General features: G+C 44.2%; 1 protein-coding gene across 2 annotated transcripts in view; it reads left to right on the top strand.

The window, feature by feature from the left end:
* The first annotated feature begins 1,125 nt into the window (after positions 1-1,125).
* The window catches only part of LOC126926086 (uncharacterized), a 66,572-nt gene continuing 49,880 nt past the window's right edge, over positions 1,126-17,817 (top strand). Inside the window, exons 1-2 of one of the 2 annotated variants that reach the window (XM_050742209.1) lie at positions 1,126-3,762; positions 5,973-6,037. In XM_050742209.1, the coding sequence (XP_050598166.1) occupies positions 2,683-3,690 (1,008 nt within the window). In that variant the 5' untranslated portion in view covers positions 1,126-2,682 and the 3' untranslated portion in view covers positions 3,691-3,762; positions 5,973-6,037. Of the gene's footprint in view, positions 3,763-5,972; positions 6,689-17,817 lie in introns of those variants that run through there. The other variant, XM_050742207.1, reaches the window with a different exon arrangement.

Below are 17,817 nucleotides of genomic sequence, written 5' to 3'. Positions count from 1 at the left end.
CCGAAGACATTGCGGATGCACAGTAAACGCGACTGTGCACTTTGCAGGCGTATATGAAATGTTACAATTCTCAAGCGTTATTTCTATCTAATTAATCATAAAAATTAGTTATAAAATTTAAATCCGGTCGAATCCAGAATCAATTTTGTTTGCCTTCCGAACACAAACTTTTATCGAACAAGGTGACATCAAAACAAGCATCGAGACTGACCCAGGACTACAATAAAATCATCAATGAAATTTTACAATCCTAAAGAAAATTATTATCGTTTATGTTCAAATATTAATATGCAAACATATATGATGAAAAAATAAAATCAGTTTGCAAATGCATATCTACATACCTGACTGAAAAACTTCCACAATGCATAAATTTACATCAATTCTTAAAAAATATTTAGAAATTTTTATAAGCGAATGATGTTTCAGAAAATGGGAAAGATTTATTCAATTATTCTTCATATATTCAACTACTTCAGATAATAGTAATTTTACGTTTTATGTTATTTTAAATTGATCTTTTTCTAGCTTTTCGCAGCAAATATCCCCCTCTGCGTGACACGAAGTTTCAAGACATTGCCGCCAAAATCCGGCAGGCGTGATTCCACATAACGTTAACGGCCGAAGGTAAAGACTGCTTTGTGGTCATACTTTGTGGTTACGAATGTCGCATCATTCGTAGGCACATTGTTAATTATTTAATAGATCTCTAATTAATTTCATATATTAAATTGTCATCTAATACAACAATGGACGTAGCCTCGAGCGGAATGAGACACGCATCGCACGTCGGTCGATATATACCGTGATGAAGTACATATGATCATCGATGTAATGAACGAGACTTTTGACACCGAAGCCGAAGAAGCGCGAGGTGAGTTGCGTTAAATTTTTACAAAATATCCGAAGCTTGTAAGGGTCGGGGCAATGGGAATCGAAACAACCACAAACATAGTCGTCTCTACTAGAGATCGAAAGATGATAAATTTGACAACATTGTCATCAGTTCTACAAAACTAATGTTATGTCGCGCAAGACATCTGCCGCAGTTGTACTATCAACAGAAGTAAGTTCCAACAATTTAATACCAATTATATAACAAATAATGACAACCGGAAACGAACTCGCCGCCTTGCGCCGACGCTGAGGTAATTGCATCGGTTACTTTACACGATTATCAAAAAGACTTGACGAAATCGAACAATCTGGTTCTCCGCGAGAGAACGAATTACTTCAAATTAAAAATCGTCTGGAAAGATATGAGACGGAATTCCGCGCTATTTAAAACGAGATTATAACTATAGATGAGGGAGAAATCGCTCGCGGCTTTGAAATAGCAGACGAGTATGACAAAATGGAACTCCGACTACTCAATCAATTAGACAACATACGTCTAGCCACGCCGTTGAAATCTACAAACGGCGAATCAACCGCCGGTAGCGAGTTCGCACCTCTTAAATTAACGGAGATTCGGATACCTACCTTTGATGGTACCCTCGACAATTGGCAATCATTTTACGACTCCTTCTCGTCAACGATAGATCGGAATGAACAACTGACACCATTCCAAAAATTCTATTATCTCTAAACCTTCCAGTCGTAGGACGTCACGGAGTCTAATTACTCCATCGCCATAAACCTTTTGCGAGACAAATTTGACTGCCACCGTCAAATATGCGCGCGTCACTGGCATGCACTCCTCTATTATCCCAAGATGGCGAAAGAAACGCCCGAATCCGTAGAAGACCTCGTCGAAACGTTCAAAATAAATTTGAAGGCGTTAGAGAAATTAGGCGATCTGCTGACGTCGAATATCGCGATATGCGACCTGATTACCTCAAAACTGCGTCCGCCAATGGCATCGCACTTTGCCAAACAAAATAGTGCTCGGTTATACACATTTATTCGACTTCCTCCAAACAAGGGAAAACGGCGATCAGAAGAGCGTTCCAACGCCAGTGACAAAAAAAGATTCCTACCGACACTCCCATGATCGTCGGAACGCGCCACGAGGACATACATTCTCTACCACACACAGGACGATGGTGTGTCCAACATGCCAAGGACCCCACGAAATAAAACATTGCAAAATCATCAAAGCAAAATAGGCAACAAAATGATTTGAACTTGTAAAAAGGGCATCGCTCTGCACGAATTGCCTAGGCAGAGGCCATTCTCTTACCCAATGTTCCGCGGGTTCGTGTCACACATGTGGACAACGACACCATACATGTCTACACTGAAAATCAACTCATGTCAGTTCGCGAGTATCAAGCGTCCGATCATCGGAGCGATTGGTCGTCAAGCGGTTGACCATCGAGCTGTCGCTCGTCGAACGAACGATCCTGTAGCAGACGATCATAACCTGGATCGCCGACACCGAGTTCGTCGCATCGTTCGAAACGTACCACAGAATCTTTGCGGAAATTTCCTCCATCAACTCCAAACAATAGTAAATCCCTTCCTTAACACGAATCTCGGTCATCGCGGACCAAATGCACCGGATCAAACTCAACGTCCAATCCTACATGATCAGAAGAAAAATGATTAGAAGAAACGATCACAGCAAAAGGGATCGGATTAACAAACACATCTCCACACGATCCCCTGCATCATGATCTGTTGGTCACAGCACAGATCAATATTTTAAATAATCAGGCACGACCAATCCGTACCCGAGCTATGCTAGACACTGGATCTAGTATGAGCTTCATTACCGAAAAGCTCGCAAACTCCCTCGGTATGAAGCAAAGGAGATATGCGATCCCAATCAGTGCCCTCGACAACCTAACCACTACCGCAAAGCGATACGCCACGGCCAATATAACTTTTACGGACAAGATATATAAGCAAGCGTTAAAGTTCCTCATTGTCCCGACCAGATCGACCTTAATCCCAAGTGAACTCATCGATCGCTCGAGACTGGCCATACCCAGGAATCTCAAATTAGCAGATCCACGATTCCATTCACCAGCCCCGATCGATGTCTTACTTAGCTCAGGTTCGACACTTGCGTCGATGTGCATCGCGCAAATCAATTTGACACAGTCGGACGAGCCTGAACTGCGTTTGCAAAAAATACGATTCGGTTGGGTAATTGGCGGGAGTCCAACGTCCCAAACCACGACAAACACGTTCCACGCAACTACTACTGCTTTGCAAACGGATCCTGCGCGGTTTAGGGAAATCGACGAGGGACCGTCCACCACACATCTTTCAGAATCTGAGCGACAATGTGACGAGCATTTCCGAACCCATGTCCAACGAACCAAAGAAGGCCGATACATCGTAGCACTACCATTCAACGAAAAGATTCCTTCACTAGGGTCATCGAAGGCCGCTGCGATGAGCAGGCTTGCTCCTCTGCATCGCCGATTTCAACGCGATAAACAATATGAAACCACGTATAGTGCAGAGATTCAAGAATATTTAGACTTGGGTCACATGACGAAGATCACGACTGATCGCTCCTCAAGTAACTGGTATTATTTACCGCATCACGGCGTGCTCAAGGAATCGAGCAACACTACCAAACTTCGGGTTTTATTCGACGGATCGGCATCCAGCACCACCGGAGTTTCTCTCAACGATACTCTTCATACAGCACCGAAGTTACAAGAGGACCTGTTCGACATTCTATTGAGATTCTGCTCACATCAATATGTCCTAACCAGCGATATTCAGAAGTAGTATCGGAAAATCCTAGTACGCCCAGAAGACCGGAAATACTAGCTAATTCTATGGCGTAATTCCAACGGGGAGGTCGAAACAAATCAACGCAACACTGCGAAGTTCGGACTCTCAGCAGCCTCATACTTAGTCCTGAGGTGCCTGAAACAGTTGGCAAATGGCGAGGGACATCGATTCCCGAGAGCGGCATCAGCTTTACAGCACGACTTCTATGTCGATGACGCTCTCACAGGAGCTGATGCGAAAGAATTGGTATTATCAACCAGAGAAGAACTTACTGAACTTCTCTAATCGGCCGGCTTAAACATCCGAGAATGGGCCTCCAATGACAAGGACATACTTCGAGGGCTATCTAAAAAGGACAAAAACCGAATATTACAATTGGGTGAGTCTCAAACACTAAAAACACTTGGCATTTTTTGGGATTCCCATGATGGTGCAATCCTTTACTCGGTCGAGGCCACAGCTACCACCTCCTGTGTTACAAAACGATCAAATAGTTCTGTGATTGCCAGAATCTACGATCCACAAGGATTGCTCGCACCAGTGATTGTTAGAGCAAAAATCATATTGCAACGGGTCGGGGCATTGAAGATCGACTGGGATGAGTTCCTCCCAGCAGATTTGCATTCAGAATGGAACCGATATTACATCCAATTACCATTACTAAATGATATTCGGTTCCGTCGCAAGACAGTAGAAAGGTCAAGAATGAACATTGAATTATACGACTTTTATGACGTCAGTGAGAGAGCGTGCGGAGCATCTGTGTACCTTCGCAGTATCAACTCTCGGACACACATCGTCAAATCATTCGAACGCCATCTCATCCGCGTCGTGGGCACGGAGATCTTAACCTACGACATTAGACATGTACTGCATTGTGGGATACTGTTCCCCCAATATTAGACTAGAAGAGTTTTATAAGTACTTTAAGCGAAATGGAGACCATGATCCGGATAATTAAGAAGAGCCATCCCACAATGAAGATCGCCGGCGATTTTAATGCTAAGGCTATCGTGTGTCGGGGGGGAGTATAAAACTGATCGAAGGGGTACGAGCCTTGTGGACATGCTAACTAAGAAGGGTATCGTACCAGTCAGTATAAAAGTAGGACACACGTTTTGTAGGAACGATAGGAGGTAGGAGGAGCTTTATTAACGTAATAAGTACGGACAAAGGACTCGCTAGTAAATACGCCGCGGGTAGAATTCCGGAGGTGTGGACTGCCTCGGGACATAGCCATGTTCTGCACGATTTTAGGACGAAGAAGGGGAAACGGGATATCCATAATTTTAGATACTTGACGAAGGTAGCGGATATGGAGAAATTTATTTTAACATTTGACTCAGATTATGATAATTTATTTATGACTAATTCGGATTTGGACGAGGAGGTACATGGGCAGCGCCTGCAAGCTGCGGTGGAAACCTCATGTGACTCCGAACCAAGGAAGCTGCACCCTCCGACGGGCAAAAGGACTAAGAACTACTGGTGGAGTGAGGAGTTAACAGCTCTAAGGAGGGTGGTAATGTGGATTAGAAGGAAAACTCAGAGGGCAATGGCGAGAGGGGCGACGGACACGTTGCAGTGGTCACAGAAGTTTCGTCAAAAAAAAGAGAGATGAAGAAGTTGATTAGATCGTAAAAAGAGAAGAGCTGGAAAGAATTCTGTGCCACGCTGGATAGAGATCCATGGGGTGGATCCAGTGAAGTGTATGTCGAACCGACAATCAAAGTTGAAGATCAAACCGGACCTCGTGGTGAAAAACGAGGAACGGATTCTCGTAGTCTACGCAACTGTCCGCAAGGAGAACAGAGATTATCTCCAAAAAGTTGCGAAAGAAAAGATCGACAAATACTTCCCATGTCTGAATATGTTAAAGAACAAGTATGGTGTCAAATGATAAACAATATGAAACCACGTATAGTGCAGAGATTCAAGAATATTTAGACTTGGGTCACATGAAGAAGATCACGACTGATCGCTCCTCAAGTAACTGGTATTATTTACCGCATCACGGCGTGCTCAAGGAATCGAGCAACACTACCAAACTTCGGGTTTTATTCGACGGATCGGCATCCAGCACCACTGGAGTTTCTCTCAACGATACTCTTCATACAGGACCGAAGTTACAAGAGGACCTGTTCGACATTCTATTGAGATTCTGCTCACATCAATATGTCCTAACCAGCGATATTCAGAAGTAGTATCGGAAAATCCTAGTACGCCCAGAAGACCGGAAATACTAGCTAATTCTATGGCGTAATTCGAACGGGGAGGTCGAAACATATCAACTCAACACTGCGAAGTTCGGACTCTCAGCAGCCTCATACTTAGTCCTGAGGTGCCTAAAACAGTTGGCAAATGGCGAGGGACATCGATTCCCGAGAGCGGCATCAGCTTTACAGCACGACTTCTATGTCGATGACGCTCTCACAGGAGCTGATGCGAAAGAATTGGTATTATCAACCAGACAAGAACTTACTGAACTTCTCTAATCGGCCGGCTTAAACATCCGAGAATGGGCCTCCAATGACAAGGACATACTTCGAGGGCTATCTAAAAAGGACAAAAACCGAATATTACAATTGGGTGAGTCTCAAACACTAAAAACACTTGGCATTTTTTGGGATTCCCATGATGGTGCAATCCTTTACTCGGTCGAGGCCATAGCTACCACCTCCTGTGTTACAAAACGATCAAATAGTTCTGTGATTGCCAGAATCTATGATCCACAAGGATTGCTCGCACCAGTGATTGTTAGAGTAAAAATCATATTGCAACGGGTCGGGGCATTGAAGATCGACTGGGATGAGTTCCTCCCAGCAGATTTGCATTCAGAATGGAACCGATATTACATCCAATTACCATTACTAAATGATATTCGGTTCCGTCGCAAGACAGTAGAAAGGTCAAGAATGAACATTGAATTATACGACTTTTATGACGTCAGTGAGAGAGCGTGCGGAGCATCTGTGTACCTTCGCAGTATCAACTCTCGGACACACATCGTCAAATCATTCGAACGCCATCTCATCCGCGTCGTGGGCACGGAGATCTTAACCTACGACGGTCGGAGTCAGGTATGGCGCACCACCAAAAGATGCGTGCGATGTTGTCGCGCCAACCTACCACCGATAGACTACCTGATGGGAGATCTTCCAGAGGCACGTATCACCGAGGCGCGTCCCTTCACTAACATCGATTATTGCGGCCCATTCTATATCAACGAAGGAAGGGATCGCAATCGACGAAAGGTTAAGCTTTACGTCGCCATATTTATGAATATGTCTGGCGACCAAAGCTGTTCACATTGAATTGGTGAGTGATCTCACAACCGACGCATTCCTTGACGCCCTCCGCCGATTCATATCTCAGCGAGGATATTGCGCGACAATTCTGTCAGACAACGGCGCCCACGTCGTAGGAGCTAACAGAGAATTGAAGGAACTCCGGAGCCTTTTGCAGTCCGACGACCATAAAAAAGGGGTGCAGAACTTTCTAGCTGATCGGCAAATACAATGGCGCTTCAATCCACCTAATTCACCACACTTTGGCGGCTTATGGGAAGCCGCGGTGAAATCATTCAAACGCCATCTCATCCGCGTCATGGGCACGGAGCTCTTAATCTTGGAACACCTCAACACCCTTGTGACTGAGATAGAAGCCATCCTCAACTCTGGTCCACTTACCCCGATATCGTCTAATTCAAAAGATCTCCCTGTTCGCACTCCCGGCCACTTTCTAATCGGCGATACATTTACTAATATACGCGATCGAGATTTCAGGGCTACTCCATCAAGTCGGATAACCAGCTGGCAGCGTATAAACCAACTCAAACAGCACTTCTGGAGCCGTTGGTACCACGAATATCTTACCGAGTTGACCAGCCGTAAGAAGTGGAACAAGGATAATCACAAAATACGCGAAGGCACCATTGTCATTATCAGGGAGGACAACGTTCCATCAGTGCAGTGGCCCTTAGGCCGCGTAATCAAGGTTCACCCCGGAGGTCGATGGAATAGTACGGACAGCTACCGTACAGACGTCAGCGAGCATCCTGGATGGCGGCGTCAAATGATTGGTCCCCCTGCTCTGTCAACCAGATCCAGACCAGGTCGAACAGGCAGCACGAGGCGGGTGCGGGCTCACAGGGCGTAGGACAACGCCCTGGGAAACCCCGATGAATCTGATGTTCTCCTATAGCCGGGCGGTGGCTGATCGGCTCCTTGGGCACCCGCCAGTTGCCGATTCGGTGCGGAAAACTTCGGAGAAGTTGGTGGGCCCGTACTTGCCGAAACCACTCACCTCACCTTCTTGTGGGGCTCCCCGTCACCCTGCACCGGTCTTGACCGGAGTAGGGTGCGAAAGAATGAGTGGCACCAAGACGGGTACTCTAGTTGACGACCTCAGCGATATTGAAGAAATATGAATAACAGGACAAAACAAAAAATCGTTTAGGGTGCAGGGGAGGAATACCCCAGTACCAGCGTAGCCGCGGGGTGTAAAGCGGGCCCCGCTGCGTCGTCATTGAGCAACCGTGGCCGTCCGGGGGTGGGCCGCCAGGCCCCCGGTCGCGCTCTTGCGTCTGGCAAGGAAGACACGGGAACTTCACAGGGTGGTACGCGGCGGAGGCGTGGAGGCGGCGCGGGGCAGTGGGCGGGGGCCGGCGGGGAGCGGGGGCTTGGATCCGACGACGAAACGTCGTTGTGTTCTCCCTCCCGGGCCGGATCACAGGGACCGCTGAAGGCACCGCCTTTGCCGCCAACGGTCGCGACGGTGACGCGGGACGCCGCACGCGGGGGGACACATCCGCGGGGGATTCGGACTCCGTGTGGCTGCCGGCTCCCGGAAAAAGGAAGAAGAAAGGCGCGAGGCGCGGGGCGAACACCGACACCGACACTGACGCCGAGGCCGCTATTGTGGCAGCCGCCGTCGCTGTCAACCGCAGCGGTGCCGACGGCAGCGACGTGGCACGAAGCGACGGGGCGGGGACCGGACCGGTATATGAACAAGCGAGCAGGGAGAGCGCGAAACCGCCCCACGGTCAGGAGAAAGAGGAAGGCGCATACCTACGGAGGAGGGTGCGCCTTTTGGAGAGGGAGGTCAGCCGTCTCCGGGAGACGGTGGAACGGCTGACCAAGGAGCGCACAAAGAGGGCAGCCAAGGGCCCTAACAGCGAGAGCGAGGGGCAAAAGGGGGGCATCACCTCTGCCAGGGGGACGAAAGGAAAAGGCCCCGGGGACCCAACGGGAAAGATTATGGGTCCGCCACCCCCGCCTCTCCCACACCCCTGGTCAGCGCCGCGCCGCTACCGCGGTCCCGGCGGACTGGGGGGTAGCACCAATAATATGGAAGAGAACAAACCGAGACCCGGGAGGTCTCGGCATACGGGGCGACAGCCGGCAATGGCGGGTCGGGAATATGGATAAGGACGTTCGCGGAGGTGGCCGCTCGGCCCCCGGTGCGTCCCCTCACGAGGCGAGAATCCATGCGGGGAGCGGGAGGTGATGACGGAGCGCGGACTATCACGAAAGGGAAGGGACGGAGAAGGGAAGGAGAAAATACTCGGCCTTCCCCGATCCCCACGATGTGCCGCGGTATCGCTCACCGTGAGAGACGGTTCGGGTTTCACGTACAGAGAGGCGATGTCAATAGTGAGGAGGGAAATTAAGTTCTCCGAACTTGACATCAATGAGCTGAGACTCAGGAAGGCAGTCACGGGGGCGATGCTGTTCGAGATCTCAGGCCAGGACGCTGGGAGTAAAACATCCCGACTGGCCGAGCGGATGGCGGCCACGTTGAAGAAATTACCCGCCAAGGTAACCGTGCCGCGTAGGACAGTAAGAATGACCGAACTGGAGAAATCGGTCACCCCGGAGGAGGTGGCGGCCGCCGTTGGCGAGGCCGGGGGCAGCCGCGCCGACGAGGTCACTGTGGGACCCATACGCTACGCTCCTCGGGGCCTCGTGTCGGTGTGCCTACGCTGCCCGCTGACAGCGGCCAGAAAAATCAACAGAGGGGGGGGGGGGCGCCCGATTGGGAGGTAAAATCAATATAGGTTGGTCAACGGCGAGGGCTACCCCTCTCCCGGCGCGTCAGCTCCAGTGCTTCAGGTGCATTCAGTTTTGTCCGGCCGCGTCGCGATCTCATCGTGGAAATCGGATGGGACCTCTCGCCGCCGGCGATCCTCGCGGCACTGTTGGCGATCGAAAGAGGGAGGAGGGTCGTGATCTTCTTCTGTGAGCAGGTTATGCTTCGGAAGAAGGCAGCTGAGAGAGCAAGGGTGCGGAGCTCCCAGCTCGAGAGGATTGACCGGCAGGGCCGCGGCAGACGCCGCGGGCACGCTTGGACAAGGCGCTCCAGGGCCGCCGCTCCCCCCGGTGGAGGTCCGGTCGGGGAACCAGACTGCCTTGCACGGCGGCTCCGGATACGATGCATTCTGTGCGCGGGAGAGGCCCGGTGTGTCGCTCACACCGGTTCCCGGACCTCTTTCGATCGCAGCCGGGACAGTTATCGTGAAGGTTTTAGTCGGTTGGAGTCCGGCACTACCACGCCGCTTTCCCCCCAAAAGCGACCTGGTGTCCGTGCGGATCTCCTCCACATACAATCGAATAATCCCGTGGAGTGAATGATGCGGTGGAGATATGCACCTGACCCATCACACAGAGTTTTGATCAGTGCCCTCTCAACGGGGGGAGGATGTTACGTGTCGCAAGTCATCTGCACTCCGACCCCTCAATAGGCCGAAGGACCCACCATAAACTTGAACTTTTAAATTTATTGTTCTCATATATGATTTAAGTCAATCTGTTAACCCGGAAAGACTTTCTAATCCTAGAAGTGTTTTCGGCTGATTTTGAGAAAGGTCCTCAGGCTTATTATGCGCTCTTAAGAATTACGGAGAAAGCGGGTAGTGGCCTAACGCAAAAAGCGGAGGTTTACCTAACGGAAAATCTGGGTTTTCCCTTAAACAAAGACCTCAACTAGCAACATTGGTAGGAGGTTCCGTCCCCTCTTATCAATCATTAATATCGACTAACCAATGGACATCGCAGATCGTTGCCTTCACCGTACTAACGAAAAGTGTGAGCAACGAATCCGTTTTCTTCACTCAAAAACCACACCCACACCGAGCTTTAGTCCGTAATTGCCTGAGAGCAGAGTCAGTCTGTTCAATTGCTACTTCTATTACAACACGAGGGCCTTTATCTATCAGAGCAGTCGTACCTCAAAATCTCGTCTACGCCCCTTATCTCATACATAACGATGTAACTCATCAGTGTATTAGTTATTGTGACTATGAAGTATTATGTATTATATATTATGAAGTTATTGTGACTATTCTGACTATATAAGTATAATGTATAGTGTATTATAGTGTTAGGTGTTAGAATTGCAGAAATAGAGCAATATAACTATAAAATGATCACAACCTTTATTTCGTATTGGACAACTTTTTAGCACTTTCATGTATGAAACCGTCAGATATGTTTTTATAAATATCAGACAAGTGTTGCGTTCCTAATTGCAATAGAAATTATGCATCTTTTAATGAAAGATATATTGCCGTTTCTCGCCTTCTTGGCGTCAAAGAAGTTACAAAAAGAAAGTATAAAAAGCATATCGAGGGAAGATTGGGAATCTAACAAATAGTCTGTAATTTATGTAAAACATTTCTAAATCACGTAATTTTAACTGAGGAAATATTAAAATGCGAATATTTTATTTTTTTATTAATCAATTAAATAATTCAGTTATGTTAAATAAAAAATATGTAAATGATAGTAATAGCAAGAATTAGTTAAATACAATAAGGAGTTATATATATTTGTATTAATGAATACAATATTTATTTGTATAATTTGTAAGAATATATGTATGTGACGGCACTTGTCACGACCGGTTCAGTTCAAAACCGGAAATAAAGATGTGGCGGCACTAGGCAACAATATATATACCGCCGAAGCGAAGTGCCTAATGAACCATCAATATCCCAACGGTGCTTCCGCCGAATGTTCGAGAAGAAGGCGTCCGTGACAACAGTCGCGGACGTCTATCAAACTCGAGGATAGTGGGCATGATACTGAGGGGTGACAAAAGAAAAATAACCGAATCCGATCGGAAGTCGAATTGTAAGAGTCAGTTTTGAAAAGTCACGCCTAGAGCTCGAAAGTAAATTGTAAACCAAGTGTTAGAAAAAAAAATAAAGTTTCTTTCTTTTATTTTTCATTTTAAATTTCTTTTTTTATTTTTTTGTTATTTTACGTGACACACTCGACGACGAAATTTTCCAACGGCTTCGCGACACAAAGCACATCATCAAGCGTAAGACCGATAAGGTCTAATGAACCCATAGTAGGGATATCGCGGGGCAACAAAAGAAAGGAACCTGTTCAAAGAGGCATTCGAGTTTGAACAGCGAAGTGCGAAGGGTTGAGTTTTAACAGCAAAGCAAGTGTGACGGCCACCACACATCAAATGACATCATCCAGATAGCCATTATCAGCTTTTGCACACAGCACCCACAACTTCCAACATTGCCCTTCAGAGCCTATATTTTTAGGATACAAAAGCCGGGCATCTACCCAGAAACCGCATTCTTGACAAATCTTGTCGATCCTCGGTCATACTTCGGAATTATACGCTAACGTTACATATTGTAAATTTATTGTATTCTTATACTTGATCAATAAATATTGTAAAAGAAAATATAAAAGTTGGGGATCCTCCTCAACTCCTTTTTTTTTATTTTCTTCTTACGAATATTACGTGACATTTTGACAGTCCTGCTAGGATAGTGAAAAGAGCTCGTTAAGAAAACAAGACATTCAACCTACGGGAAAAAGGATCCACTTGGACCACGGTCATCCACATCATCCACGACGTATCCACTATCAACGAATCCGGAAGAATCACCTACAAAACACAAAGCATCTACGGACGTTAAATCTCAGGTAAAAGCTGGATTCATTTTCATAATACAGAACTAGACGTTACAGCTTCAACGATCAGGACTTAGACGAAATCATAATATTTAACAAAATGTCAAAAAACCGAGCAACCAACAGTAAAGACGAAGTAACGTTAAAGCAAATATTAGATTTCATTAACAATAGAACTACGACGCCAGTCAAAATGACTGGTTTAACAATTTTGTTTTAAAATTTCTACTTCATGCTATATTTTTTCTCAATGATGTAATGACTTTTGCAGGGATAGCTAAAGGAATAATATAATAAACTTTAATTTTGTTTTATTCATTTAGAATAAAAGTAATTTTGTATCATGGCTACTTATACCAGTACCAGTCAAATTGACTGGTCATTCTGTAAAGCACAGTCGTTGGAATAAAATCAGATTTTTTGTTTTATAAAGCAATATTTTACAAGTCTTGAAAATGTAAACAATTAGTAAAGCATCTGAATTGTTGCAAAAACTGAAAAGGATACCAATGGAATGCTCTAATATCGAGGATAGGGAATTCTCTGAGTATGAAGGAAGTGAACCGACGGAAAAAGAAATTGAAATTTGTAGTGATAACAGTAATAGTGACATTAGTAGCAATGAAAATGAATCCTCAGAAAGTGAGTCAAAGAACATTTTGAATGTACGCAAAAGAAGACGTGCTCGGGTGCTTTCAAGCTATGAAAGTGAAACTGAAAGTGTACAAGCTAGTCTAAATGAAATTGCCGTAAACGGAACCAAGTGGGAAAGAATTCAAGAAGAGTCAGCAGCTTCTGGGAGATAACCCTTGCATCATATATTCAGAGACACATCCGGCCCCACATGATATGCAAAAAGAAGTATCATGAAAGATAAATAATTAGCGCATTTTCCCTACTAATTGACTGCCATATGTTGCAACATATATCTTGTACTGGATCAGAAGCCTCTCGAGTTTGGGGTAAAAAATGGACCCTTATAAAAACAAAATTGGAAGCATTCCTTGGGATATTGTACGCACGAAGAGCATACGAACCGAAAAATTTGAAACTTTCATATTTGCGGAATACAAAATGAGGACCAAGCTTCTTTTCCAGCGCAATGGAACGGAATGAGTTTGTTTAATTATTGAAATTTATTCGATTCGACAAAAAAGATGATAGAAGTCAACGTTTGAAAGATGATAAATCCGCACTAATATCAACCGTATGGGATAAGTTTATTGAAAACAGCCAGAATTGCTATAAACCTGGTGTAAACATTACAATAGACGAGCTACTTTTCCCAGCCACAGCCAGATGCAGGTTTACGCAATTCACCTTGGGGAACCCAGCAGGTGGTGGTGGTTGTTCCAGGAAATAGCGTTTCCCGGGAGAGAACCAGCGTTAGGGTTAGAACGTGATTGACGATGGCGATAGCTAGAGTCATTCCAAACATTTTAAGACGTTATAGATGCCACATGTTGTGGCACAACGCAGCGAGGTGTACAGCGATAAGTCCAGGGGGAGCTATGTCGGAGGTGAGGGGGGGGGATCACATCATAAATGAATGTAGAAATGAATCGAGATGTATAATAGGTGCGAGAGAGAATAAGCCAACTTTAGACAATAACGGGATCATTGGCATGCCCGGCGGTGAAGGAGAGGATGAGAAGTGTAACTAGACTCACAAGACCCACAAAATAAAAATATTAATAACAAACCTTAATAGGTGCAGGTTGATTTAATGTATCAATATGCCTTCGAAGCTAAAGTGCTAAGGAGATGCTAAAGCTAAAGCTAAAGCTAAAGAGATGCATCGTTGTGGGTGACATTGTTCAGAGGCAAGCACCCGAACGAAAGTACTTTAATGACTAGGAATGAACTTGTTGGAATTAGAATGACATTAGACATGTACTGCATTGTGGGATACTGTTCCCCCAATATTAGACTAGAAGAGTTTTATAAGTACTTTAAGCGAAATGGAGACCATGATCCGGATAATTAAGAAGAGCCATCCCACAATGAAGATCGCCGGCGATTTTAATGCTAAGGCTATCGTGTGTCGGGGGGGAGTATAAAACTGATCGAAGGGGTACGAGCCTTGTGGACATGCTAACTAAGAAGGGTATCGTACCAGTCAGTATAAAAGTAGGACACACGTTTTGTAGGAACGATAGGAGGTAGGAGGAGCTTTATTAACGTAATAAGTACGGACAAAGGACTCGCTAGTAAATACGCCGCGGGTAGAATTCCGGAGGTGTGGACTGCCTCGGGACATAGCCATGTTCTGCACGATTTTAGGACGAAGAAGGGGAAACGGGATATCCATAATTTTAGATACTTGACGAAGGAAGCGGATATGGAGAAATTTATTTTAACATTTGACTCAGATTATGATAATTTATTTATGACTAATTCGGATTTGGACGAGGAGGTACATGGGCAGCGCCTGCAAGCTGCGGTGGAAACCTCATGTGACTCCGAACCAAGGAAGCTGCACCCTCCGACGGGCAAAAGGACTAAGAACTACTGGTGGAGTGAGGAGTTAACAGCTCTAAGGAGGGTGGTAATGTGGATTAGAAGGAAAACTCAGAGGGCAATGGCGAGAGGGGCGACGGACGCGTTGCAGTGGTCACAGAAGTTTCGTCAAAAAAAAGAGAGATGAAGAAGTTGATTAGATCGTAAAAAGAGAAGAGTTGGAAAGAATTCTGTGCCACGCTGGATAGAGATCCATGGGGTGGATCCAATGAAGTGTATGTCGAACCGACAATCAAAGTTGAAGATCAAACCGGACCTCGTGGTGAAAAACGAGGAACGGATTCTCGTAGTCTACGCAACTGTCCGCAAGGAGAACAGAGATTATCTCCAAAAAGTTGCGAAAGAAAAGATCGACAAATACTTCCCATGTCTGAATATGTTAAAGAACAAGTATGGTGTCGATCAGGGAGCCATTTTACTGGTGATACTAGGAAGCCAGTGATACTAGGGGCCATAACGCCTAAGACTAACGAAAATTTTAAGGAACTCGGCGTTACAAAAAGCGAAACAAAAACAATTATTATGAATGTGTTGCGTGGTTCTATACAGTTGTGCAACTTGTTTTTAGACGGTTGAGCAACAATATATTCATTGATTCATTTATTAATAATTATTTATATATTTATATATGTCGGAGATGAAAGGACACCGAAACCTTCCCTTTGGAACTTTGGGAAAATTCCCTAACATTGTAATCTAGATTCTAATCATAGCCGTAATTAAGCAATTGTCATCATTCAATCCGATTGTATTTGTTCGAGATTTGTGATAATGAGCGCCGAACGTAGCCGCGGCCAAGGGATGAACGCTTTGTCTAACAAAGGTATGTGGTAATAGTGTAGCTCTCCTTAAAAAGAAATAGTTGTAGCGGCAATCGACAGTAAACATTCCAACGGTTTCTGTCCTGTGGCTCGCCACACGAAGACTCTATTCTTCGGGTAAAATGATTACCAGATGTCTCCACAGTACATGTTCAGCTAACCTGAGGACCCGTTTCAAATTTTAAGATTTAGATCTTAAGATTAATTATGAATTATTAATTATTATTAATTAAGATTAATATATTAAGAATCTTAAGATAACCCATTTGCATCATGACTCTACGTAAGAGAACAGTTGAAAGCATCAGCGGAGTTCAAGTGGCGACTGGTCTCTATCACCGCGCGCGGTCGGTCGTTGGTGCCGTAAATGACATCCAAATTCTTCATGGAATTTATCGAAAATTTACTGTTCAAAATTTAGTAGACAATGTTATTTCGCAAACATCGTATCTTACATTCTTTATAACAGAGGAAAAAAGTAAAAATTTTTTTTTTAATTTATTTAGATTAAAATGTAAATTAAATCATATTATTTCTCGTGGAATTCTTTAAAATGGTCAATACATAGTGGTACATCGCAAATATGGCATTTGAAAACAGTATCTCTTCGAATACGTTTAGATAAGCATGCAACGCATCGCTTTGACGTTTTGCTGCCCTTTGCTGGAGTTGGAGGTATCCGAATAGGAAAATGCCTGACAATATATCGTGTTATCGAATCATTAGATGCCTCACTTACTTTTATATTTGGAAAATATTCGCCAATAATTTCTTCGGCTAATTGTTGTTTAAAAATATGGAAAGCTTGATCCTTTTTATGATTTTTAAAAATTATATAACTATTTAGTAACATCATATCTATGAGGTAAAAAGATATTTTCTTATAGGCTTTTTTACATCTTCGCATAGTATGAAATTTACTTAACATTTGATCGCCAACATCAACTCAACCCATATTCTGATTATAATCAATCGCTACTGTTGGTTTCACACATTTTTGTTTGGTATATCGGTTTGTTTTCCCCGTTTCAGCAAATTCTAAGCTATGCATAGTTGTTAGTAAAACGACATTTTTTTTATCCTTCCATTTTATCGCCGCCATATCTCTTGTAGAATATACTACAGCTTCTCCCTTTTGTAATTGGTGTGCTTTTAGTTCTTGAGGCATTTATTTCCTATTAATTCTCACAATTCCACACACATTTGTTTTCGTGTTATATAATTCACGATATAATGTCGGTGAACTGTACCAATTATCAATAAATAAACAGTATCCTTTGTGCAATGTAACTCACTCTCTTCCAACAAATTCATCACATTTCTGCTAGCAGATCCGGTATCAGTTTTATCTTCCCGTATATATATTAAAATTGTGTATGTATTTCGATTTCGAATCACACAGTTTATAAAACTTAATATCAAATCTTGCTCGTTTTGTTTGTGGTACATACAATGTTTTTATGTGGTACGTACATACTAATGAAAGTCTTTTTTACTATTTGAATAACTTCTCGGATTTTTTTGAGTGGGTCATTAGAATTATTATTGCCGGAAAAATGTAAATTTTTAGCGATAGACAGAAATCGGTCACGACCCATAATATTCTTAAAATATGGTGTTTCTATGCTTTTATCTGTGATCCAATAACTCTGAATATTTGGCTTAGAAACCAAACTCATTAAAATATTTAGAGCAATAAATACTTTTAGTTCACTTTTTGAAAGAGGCATAAAATTTTCGTCGGTTTCTCCATGTTTATTTGTTTCTGTAACTACTTTTGTAACTAATTCTTCGTTGAAAAATAATTAAAAAACTGCCCTCCTCGACAGATTTTGGAT

Source organism: Bombus affinis, chromosome 17, assembly GCF_024516045.1.
Source record: "Bombus affinis isolate iyBomAffi1 chromosome 17, iyBomAffi1.2, whole genome shotgun sequence".
Classification (NCBI taxonomy): domain Eukaryota; kingdom Metazoa; phylum Arthropoda; class Insecta; order Hymenoptera; family Apidae; genus Bombus; species Bombus affinis.
The sequence above is the reverse complement of the archived record's forward strand: the minus strand, read 5'-3'. Positions and strand labels throughout refer to the sequence as shown.